Raw genomic sequence first — 10625 nt, 5'->3', positions numbered from 1 at the left:
AATCCTCACACTCCACTTAATTATATATGAATGAAGGGAATCTCTGCAGCAGTATGAGCGTTAAGGTTAAGTTTTCAAAGTAAACGTTATGTCTCCGCGTGCCTGTCTACCATAATTACGTCATCCATGTCGTCTATATGTGTTAAATATAATATAAAATGCAATACGGGTTTTCTTTTTCCCTTTCTTGTGTGGGGTTACACTCCAACACCTTCGCAAACACACAAACGCCTCTGGACCGGTGTTTACATAAAGAATGGTCCAATATTTGAGTCAATTCTATTTGGGTCGTATTTATCAATACTAAACACTTGATGTCTTACGTACATTTTTTGCTATCTTGATTATTCTTACAAACTCACAGTATTTCATTAACGACATGGGATTGTTTTCAGCATCGTTCTTGTGTGTTTATTTCTTATGAAGCACGCTACTAAATTTCAAGCTTACTAGAGGAATTTGGAACTTTTCCAAATAGAAAATAGGATGTGAACGTAGTTGGGTTGGTTGGAGGATGAATTGTCAATGTTTGGTTTTGTGGAAAATTGGAAATATGTGGAGTCATTCAGGGTTTATGTTATGATCATAGACTTGTCCGAGTTGGGTTTTAGAAGGTACGACGATGATTGGTGCTAGCTTACAAATTTTAGTTGAGGTTAGATGAGGAAGTTTGAAGATGATCTCATGTTCCTACTCAACTCATTTCATCACCTTCAACAATTCCTGCATACACAAAATTATTTATTTATTTATTTTTTTTTTGCAAGAAATAAGGAAAGGTTGAGGTGCGTACAGGTTATGTCTTTTTGGCTTTACATAATGATTTGGAATGATGCCCAAATCATCACAAGTTGCCGCCGTCTCACTATAATTGCTTTTTCCCAATTCTTGTCTTTTTTTATAAATTTTGAAATAATTATATTTACATTCATTTATATAGATTAATTCTGTCTTTTGAATGAGTACGTGTTATCACTAGTAACATTTTCAATTATATAAAATATTTTTATTTTTTAAAAAATTACACATATATCACTTAAAATATTAGCATCATTATTTTTTAATTGTGAAAAAGAATAACAATGATAACATTCAGTATACTTAAAAATATATAATAAAAGTAATTATATAATAATAAATTCATAATTAAGTAAGAAAGATAGTAATTGCCTGCATTTGCACTAATTAGTAACAAAGATAATCATGTCAAGGCATCGAATTTATTATTGATTACATGAAAAATGAGAAGAAAACAGGCAGAAATTCTCATACATGGTACACCATTTTTATTTATTTATTCTAAAAATAAAACAAATAAATTTTTCAACCCCACAAAAAAGCCTCCACTTATTTCATTACTTGGGCGCGAACTTGGACTTGATCTTCTGGACTTCCTTGGTACCGATCTGGAATGCCTTGGTGAGAACATGATCCGGCACCGGCGGCGTGGCACCGAACAGCGTGACGGCGAGGGACTGAGTCCCCGGCAGCTGGCTGTTGAAGGCGGCGATGACGGCAGCGGGTGACTTGCCGTTGTTCTTCTGGAAGTGGACGAGGCCTCTGGGGAACACGAAGATCTCACCCTGCTTGATCGACTTGGAGACGAGGACGTTGGCGGTGGTGATGAAGCCCACGTCGAGTTGGCCCTCGAGGACGAAGACTATCTCAGTGGCGCGGGGGTGGGTGTGGGGCGGGTTGAGGCCGCCGGGGGCGTAGTCGATGCGGGAGAGGGAGACGCCGAGGGTGTTGAGGCCAGGAATCCTCTGGACGTTGGCGCCGGTGACGAGTGAACCGAGGGTGTTGTTGGTGGAGCCGGGTTTGGCTAGGCCGTCGAAGAAGAAGTCGTCGGCCGTGAAGTTGGACTTGCAGGGGAACCCGTTGACCGTCACAGCTGTTTAAGATATGAAGCAAGAATCAATAATGCAAGAAATATTAAATGGATTTAAATTAATTAATTAGGTAATAAAAAAATATATAGTTAGGACAGGAATTATTACATACGTAACAATATATAATAATAATTACATAGGCGTATTGAGTGAGCGAGTGTGTAAGATGTATATATAAAATAGAAAAGAAGTTGCAATAAGAAAGGAAGAGGAGATCCAATCTGAAGCATTGGATATTTGAGGAGTTGGGTTGAAATAGTGAATGGTAAGTGAGATTTTTGTTTGTTTATTGGGAGAGAGCAGAGCAGAAATATGGTGATGGAAATTGGAGAGATGAAAGAGAGATTGAGTTGATAGATAGTTAAGTAGGTACCAGAATTAGTGAGCTGAGCAACGCAGAGATCTTGGAGCATGTCTGGATCGCCGCCCCAAACTCCTCTGCCGCTCAACGTAATCACCACCATCATTACTGCTACTGCTACTCTACCCGCCATGCCTTGTTCCAAAAAGCTGTAGCTTCTGTTTTTCCTTTGTGTTGTGTTGAGGCAGACAATAAAGTAGTCACTATTTATAAGCTCAACTTCCTTACATTTCAAATTTATGACTTTTTCCGGGCTGTAAAAGCTACGAAATATGCCTTGCTACGCCAAAACAAAACTAAAGCCATCCCATTTATAATGCTACCTCAATCAATTATTATATTTTATCTGTTATACACCAATTACAAGATAAATATATTAATTAAATATAATTATTATATATATATAATTGATTTTGATCCGATAAAATTTAATTGGATATAAATTTTTTTCATACCCATATATCTAGAGGCCTTTATAGTTTTGGCATCCTTTGACTAATCAACAGAGGGGCCCCTTGGTGCCGTGCACGTGATACCATCCTATTACCTTCTATTGTATTTTACTAATTACTATATTTTGTTTTCGTTGATGTTGATGTTGATGATTCATATTCTATTTGAATCAAAATGGATGAGGCGAATTAATTGAAAATTCAGAATTATTCGCGGCGACCTAGTAATTAATTGAAAAAATGCACTCGTTTGATGCATTCCGAGTTAATGGTTTTACGTACATATATATTTTTTTTTAAAAATTCTAATTGAGAGATTTAAAACATCAATTTTAAGACACAAGTCCTGATTTATATATAATTTGATTTGAAATTATCAATACATTAAAGTAAAATATTTAAATTTGACGTATTAAGTAATATAATGAACTGAATTCCAACCCTTGTCAGTGTTAATCTGGTGTTAATACTATTGACTATGTTATGTATCTATTCATTTTAGAACTAATGATAATGAATTTACGACGCTTGATTCTAATGTGGGGATCATATTTAAATATTCTAAGATCACTCAATTATTCACAATCATATTGTTAATACCTTAATTAAATGGCTTCAAATAGATCTGCATTTGGGTCAACCAACCTCACTCCAACTTGAGTACCTAGGGACTCGTTACAATTATATATATTTGATCAAGATTAAATTTATAATTCACATGTGATCGTATAACTTTCAATTATTCCTATAAATAGAATCATAATAAATAGAAAAGTATAAAAATTTAGTAAAGGGTTGGGGCAAGTCAGGTTCGGGTCCAAAATATCAATTGAAGACTACACACAGTAGTGTGTGTATAGGTCTATTTGAACCCATCATCATTCCTAATACAACGCTTACGAGTCTGTAATATCGCTAATGAGATCTCACTTGATTGATAAGATTGCGAGGCTATAGAGGAGAAATTGGGGGAAATTCGGAGATTTTTGAATGGGCGTCGAGGCAGGAAATGAAATTTTAAAAAATCCAAGTATGGTGGTAACTGGTAAGCCCTTGTGGGACTGAAGTGAAATGTACAAGGCATATTATTTTGGAATGTGGGATTGCAGGTCAGATTTGGTGTTGCCTTTCCAATTGGGTGCTATGTTGTCTTGCTTAGCACTTTGGGCCTTCCTGTGATGGTCCAACAGTTTGTTATGTTCTTTTTATTTATAAAACTTTTCATCATTTATTATCAACAACAAATAAAAAACATAAAAAAATTGAGATTTCATAATTAAAAGATTATGAGTTTGAACTCATGAAATATGAGTTTATGTCTATTTTTCTAGTAATTTTTTGTTTTTATTTCTTTTAAATATATTCGTTGATTTGTAATAACTTCAATTATCTAAAATTAATATTTGTTTTAATTAATTTAGGTTCTAGCTATGATCATCTTTCTCTCCATGAATAGTAGAAACCATATAAATAGCCAAGTCAAAATAACTTAGAAAAATCAGTAAGGATTAGTATTTACTCCTAAAAATGATTTTGAGAATCTTTAAATTAATACAATTCCAAAATTATTAAAAAACTATAGAAATAAAAACTTAGACTATAACAATATATATATAATGTTGCATTCACTACAAGAAATAACTAATAGCAACGACGACTTGTATTTCTTGCAAAATAATGAACTTCATTGCTAATGTAGATTAACAACAAATTTAATAAAAATTTATTTATTGACGTTGATTTTAACATAAGTTTTTTTTAATCATTATTGAACCATTCTTTTATAGTGATTATTGCCATTAGTAATATTATAGCCAAACAAAAAATAAAATAAAATTCGTACGTTTATAATAGTAGATAGAGATAAAAATAAAAATAATACGATAGAATAGTAGTATATTGGGGAGAAAAAAAATCCACAACATGGATTTTTGTGCTGCAAAGCAAATGGTTAGTACAGTAATCTGCAGCTATCACAACTTCAGCATTGGTTGCAGTTTGTTCAATATTGTAACTATTACAAGTACGGATATATATTTATTATTACCACAAAATAAAATTAAAGAAAAATATCCTCTGCAGTCTGCTCTAAGTACTAAATATTTGCAAATTTCTTGTCTAGTTATATTACAAAAGTGTTTGTGGAGTACTAAGAAGTTGGGCTCTTTGGGTCAGGGCACCTTAATAATGATATCATATACATCATCATCATCAACTTGTAACAAAAATAAAAACTAATAAGGGAATATTAGTTGAAGATCAGGTCACATTGATCATGACTTTTAATGATTAACCACCACCTTTTCATCACAAAGTCAATGCAAAACGTTGTTGTTGTTATTATTATTATTATTATTTGGTTTTATTAGATTCCACGTTATATGATATTTGATATAATTACAATGTATTTATACTAGTTTGAGGATTACAATCACACTAATTGAGATTTGTTCCATCTTGTATGTAGCCCATGATATCGGTAGGGTTCCGACAACTTTGACTGTGATTTGATAATTTTTTTTGCCGAAAATGTCCTTTGGACTATACTTGGTGAAAAGCATTCCTGGTCAAGTCGTGTGGTGTCACACTGCTCTAAAATGAAGATTGCAAACAATGAAAAAATAAAAAGACGGCTAGATACAATGATATGAGAGAAACGATATAGAGATACAGAAAAAAGAAAGAAAATGAGTGTCAAATGTTATTATTTATTTTGGACATTTTAATCATTTCATCAAATTTTATATAATATTTTTGTTTTTCTTTCTATCCAAGAAGATGGAGGATTCCTATATACTCCTAAACTTTTCTGATTGGGTTTGTAATGTTATGTTAACGTCAAGGGAGATTATTATAATTTCTGATGTAATACGTATGCATATATAAGAGTGTGGATGTAATTTATCTTTATTTTTTGATATAAAAAATTTTAAGTTTTGTTTAGTGCATATATATAATTAGTATCTGCTCCTGCATGCTTAGTATCTCCCACACATATATATATATATATATGTTGTTTCGGTATACCCACAAAATCTGCTGTATTGTTACGACAGTTGATCCAGTTTTATAGTATGAGTGCAAAGGTAATGTTTGAGTCTCAGTTCTTACTAGCTTTCATTTCATCATTGCTGTTCCTATTACATTATCGTTTTCATCTGTTTCTTTTTCTGTGAAAATGTAGTACAGAAAATAGAGCTGAAGGTCGGTATTTACTGCGAAAAATGCAAGACCAGAGTGCTGAAAGCAGTTGCAAAACTTAAAGGTAACTGAATTTTCACAGACTAAACCTGAAAGAAAAGATCACCACGATTAATGGATCGTTTGGATATCGTTGCTGATGGATGTATTATGTTTGATTGATCAGGAGTGGATGAGATAACGGTGAATGCTGAGAAAGGAATACTTACTGTCGTGGGGAGTGTTGATCCTGTGTGTGTCACCACCCAAGTGAGGAAAGCAGGAAACTATGCAGAAATAATGAGCGTTGGGCCGCCAAAGAAACCTGACCCTCCGAAGCCTAAACCTCCCGAGCCAGAGAAACCAAAGCCCGTCCAGCCGCTGCCACCATGTTGTGACCAATGCCAGCTTGTTGCTGTGAGTTACGTTACCCATGATGGCTTCGTTTGCTCCATTCTCTGATGTAAAATCTTGTATTTTGTCCGTTCATTTGTTCTGGTGTTGTTGCTTCCGTTACCTAAGGTGTTGCAGTTTGTCTGGTTCTATGACAAGAATCTTGTTTGGTTTCTGTTTCCTAGTACTTGCCTTTGTGTCCTCGTGCTAATCTGTCATGTCTTCTAGTAAGTAGAGACATTCATTTGAGTCAAAGATTCAAAGATGGAAAAGAATTTGAAGTAAAAACTAATTATATTACACATACCATTATGAAATTCAATCTTACACCAAATATAAGAAATAGTATGGAAAAATGGTGAGGAGAAAAGAACAGAACAACTTTAGATACAAGATAAGAACAGGAAGCAAAAGGGATGTCCTTAGGCATTGAAGAAACATGGTAGTGTTTCATTAAACCTAAATCAGACACGTAACTTCAACAGCTGAGTAGAATTTTGGTTCAGCAAATGTAGAGATTCTTCCCACAATCACTTGATCGTAATCCTTACAACTGAACTGATACAGGCTAGAAGTTTTGAACCCTGAATTTCCACTCCCCTCGAACTGGATCATAGGAAACAAACTCAGCTCCTTGTTCTGAAGCCTTCTTGATCAGCATCTCTTTATAACTCCCAACCTGAGGCCCATCGATGTACTTCTGCCCTGTCTTTTTGTTGATACAGTGGACATTAAGTAGAGTAACCTCAGCGGGCTTGTTGAGGCTTTGACCGACTGCTGGCTTCTTTCTTCCATCCGCATAAACCACCACTTCCCGATTTTTGAACTGGACAACAGATTCGAGATCAAGATTGCGGATATCTGTTTCTCCAAGAAATTTGATGCTTCCATATCCCACCCTCCCGACAACGAAATCATTCACACGGCTGCAGCATCCTGGTTCAGCCCTTTCCTTAGCTGCCAGCTCCTCTATTGAAGGCTCTGTGTAGTATTCTCCATTTGGAAGCTTTGGTATTAGAGCTAAAACAACATCCTCATGTTTTTCAGTTAGTGCAGAATCATCATCCATATGCAAGTTCACTAAGGCAGACGAGTCATCCTCCTTAAGTTGGAAGGGAGAACTTGGAGAAGCTTCGGCTTCACAACCTTTGCCTGCAATTTTTACACAGTCTAACCATACAGAACAGAAAGGTGCACGTTAAAATAGGAAAAAACAGTAGGTTTCGGTGCTAAAAGCCTGGTATTTGGAAGAGGAACCTGAGAATAGGCAGGGCTATCACAAAAACCTTACCAATTTAGTCTTATGGGACATGCAGAGTTGTCTTGACAGAGTAGTATATGGAATATATATAGCTTACACTAATGATTAGGAAGAAGCTCAACCAAATGAAGAATGGCACTTAGCTGTTTACGAATGACAGAAAGCAGATTTTGCATTTCTTCATAATCATAGCATGAGAAGCTGGATCTGCTCCTGTTTTATCCATATTACAAAACGAATCAGGACAAAGAAATTAATTAGGCGGTTATATTGATGTGTGTTTTCAACAATTTCAGTTTCTTCCATTATGTATCTCGATGGAGCTCCGCAAAGAGACGAAGATTAGGAACTAGACTTGTCAAAGGAAAAACAAGGAAAGAAGAAAAAGTTGAGATGATAAAATGTAGTCTGACGATGCATGTCATACTTTGACTACTGGACAGTGCCTACTTTGACTGATGATGACCGATGAGCAAACCTGGTTTGGACTTATTTGTTACAACAAATATAATACTAAGCAAGTCATGGTAAGTAATACTATCTACGAATTTTTCTCTAAACTGACAAACTATATTTATGACAGAAGTCTGATACAGTGCCAGTTGATCAAGGTCATAATACAGAATTGTTGTAGACCCAGTAAATACTGCATAAATTCATAGTAACTATCTTTTAAAAATTAAAACTCAGACAAGAATCTAGTGGATTACTGAAAAGTGCTACTCTAGTTTAAAAATCAAGAGGTTTGATTATACATCAAGAAGATAACTGAACATCATGAGCTAAGATAGATGTATTGAAGGCTTACCTTCTGCATATGAATGAAGAGGCGCATGCTCTTGCCCGGACAACGAATTCACTAACCAAGCCCTCGGATTCTCCCGCGGAAGAAAAGGAGTAACTGGACAAGGGGTATCTTCTTTACCACAGAAAAATGGCACCTGTAAAAAACAGTTCATCCTCAGATATTATGACCAATGATTAAACAAATTTCTATCTCATAGACAGGCCCAGCTGGGTGCATAAAAGTGCAAAAGATGGGGTGAAATGGTTGGAACAGCTGCCTAGCGCGGTATTACATGTACCTAAAAACATCATGTATCTGTGTAATGGTTCTCACCTTAGGCTCATGGTGTCCACAAGTAGGTCTCTTTGCAGGCAACCTGCTGTGTCTTAAGGACACATGTCGGATTCTCAATAAGGATGTCCTTCTGCCAGGTGAAGGATTGTTTTTAACCTGCATTTATGAATTTGAAGAGAAATGAGAATGGATTCAACTAGATGGCTGCAAAACAACAGAAAACCTACACCATCTTCGGTTAAGTGACCAAACTAAATTCTGATTGGGAGCTTTCTCAAGGACTTTAGAATCCTTTCTGTAAGGAAAACAATATAAGTATCTTTGTTGTTTACAAAAAAGTATACAGCTGTTGTTTTTCACATTCAACAAGAAATCCTTTAATGTCAATTAAAATTCTAATAGTTGTGGCTGGAATCATACAAGGTGCTTGAAAGGAAGATGTAAATAATGCCTAAGTAATCACTACATAAAGAATATGCTGCTGAATGCTTTATATCCTAGCATAATTTCAGATTGGAGCAGAATGCTTCTATGCTTCTCTTTGCCTCCTTAAGCACCTAGATATCTGCATTTGCAACAACCATTCCAGTTTCCACCTAAAAGATCACCTACCATTGAGCCACCCAGTACATGACGTTTTTTTTGTTTGAACTGTCACCAGATCTAACTGTTCCAATTTTAAATCACAAGCAAGTTAAGTTATTGAAGAGCATTCTGGCATATTCACTACTCATGAATATACGACTTACAGGTATGCTCGATTATTCACTACTCATGAATATACGACTTACAGGTATGCTCGATATTCCATATTGTACTGATGTTACTGAATTGGATCGATCAGTTGCAGATCGCGTGGCAAAAGGATTCACCACAAGTGATGACTGCATGCCCCCAGTGCTGGAAGAAAAATACCTATCAACATCATGAAACAAATAACATCAGGATATATAAAAAAGAAAGAACTTGGGAGTATGAAGAAATTCCGGTCTTTGCTGCGGACAATACTGCCGAAAGAGAGATAAAGGGGTAACCCCTCAAGCCACGTCGAATATTGAATGAAACAAGTTTTAGATGAGTGCCCTTCGATACAGTGTTCTCAAAGTTACCAGTACATTACTTGCCATCCTGTCACATTTTTAACTCATACATAGCAGCATCTAAATACTGTTTCCCTGTTTTAACCAAGAAACACATTCCCCATGTATAGTTGCCAACTTGCCATTCTTGTTAAGATATTTTTATAACTGAGTTGGCACTTTCTTAAATGAGCATCATGTTGTTTTCTGACAACAGCTTGATCTAAACCACAAGAGTAGCTACAGAAAAAGCCGAAAGCCAAAGTGATGAAGACAATGAAACTTACTGTTGCCCATTGGCGTTCTGGCTGCCAGCACCCGTCACCACTGTGAAGCCATTCGAAGCTTTGCAATGGAAAGAAGAGAATAATTCATTTGCATGAGTGATACATTATGTCACTAACACAGATGAAAAAGATGGCGAGAAAGTTCACTTACCTTGTGATGATTGACTCAGGTTATAAGTAGAACCAGGATGTACTTCTTCAGCAGCTTGTCCTGGCTGTGATGGATTCAGAACAGATGGCCATGGACCTAATGCTGTTACGACGGTGGATGAAGGTTTACTTGAGGAAAACATGCTAGCAGAGGGACGAGGGAATGTCGTAGACATTGCAGGCAACTGACAACTATTTGTGGGCATTAACTCACTAAAAGGGATCAAGGAAGATGGCTTCAGATTTGGGGTAGATGTAGTCATAGAAGCAACTGGAGTAGGTTGAGCAATGAAGGAATGTGATGGAGAGGGGTATAGCTTGGTTGGAGCGATTGCATTCACATGTGGATAAAGTGTTGGAACTGTGAAAATTGTACTATTAGGAGTAATAAAGGCTTGTGATCTAGGGGCAGACGGACTGGATTTAAATGGATGACCGGGAGAATTGACACAAGGGTGATGCAGTAATGGCGGGCAGCTCAAGAAGTCTGCT

At 36.0% G+C, this 10625-nt stretch overlaps 3 protein-coding genes across 4 annotated transcripts in view; 1 reads left to right on the top strand and 2 right to left on the bottom strand.

The window, feature by feature from the left end:
- On the bottom strand, nucleotides 1186-2528 carry LOC105169018 (rhicadhesin receptor-like). Its single transcript, XM_011089276.2, has 2 exons — nucleotides 2263-2528; nucleotides 1186-1891 (listed from the first exon to the last, which is right to left on the bottom strand). Exons 1-2 carry the CDS (start codon nucleotides 2381-2383, stop codon nucleotides 1356-1358), a joined length of 657 nt encoding a protein of 218 aa, XP_011087578.1. The 5' UTR covers nucleotides 2384-2528; the 3' UTR covers nucleotides 1186-1355.
- LOC105169412 (heavy metal-associated isoprenylated plant protein 43-like) lies at nucleotides 5721-6450 on the top strand. Its single transcript, XM_011089804.2, has 3 exons — nucleotides 5721-5788; nucleotides 5892-5967; nucleotides 6070-6450. Exons 1-3 carry the CDS (start codon nucleotides 5777-5779, stop codon nucleotides 6342-6344), a joined length of 363 nt encoding a protein of 120 aa, XP_011088106.1. The 5' UTR covers nucleotides 5721-5776; the 3' UTR covers nucleotides 6345-6450.
- The window catches only part of LOC105169017 (nuclear pore complex protein NUP98A), a gene marked incomplete in the record, with an annotated part of 7694 nt that continues 3611 nt past the window's right edge, over nucleotides 6543-10625 (bottom strand). The window contains 6 exon segments of one of the 2 annotated variants that reach the window (XM_011089274.2): nucleotides 6543-7427; nucleotides 8345-8477; nucleotides 8657-8773; nucleotides 9409-9532; nucleotides 9984-10041; nucleotides 10135-10625. In XM_011089274.2, coding sequence (XP_011087576.1) covers nucleotides 6844-7427; nucleotides 8345-8477; nucleotides 8657-8773; nucleotides 9409-9532; nucleotides 9984-10041; nucleotides 10135-10625 — 1507 coding nt within the window. 2 annotated transcript variants of the gene reach the window in all.

Source organism: Sesamum indicum, linkage group LG8 (assembly GCF_000512975.1).
Source record: "Sesamum indicum cultivar Zhongzhi No. 13 linkage group LG8, S_indicum_v1.0, whole genome shotgun sequence".
NCBI lineage: Eukaryota > Viridiplantae > Streptophyta > Magnoliopsida > Lamiales > Pedaliaceae > Sesamum > Sesamum indicum.
Note: the sequence above shows the minus strand (reverse complement) of the source record. Positions and strands in the feature narration are given on the sequence as shown.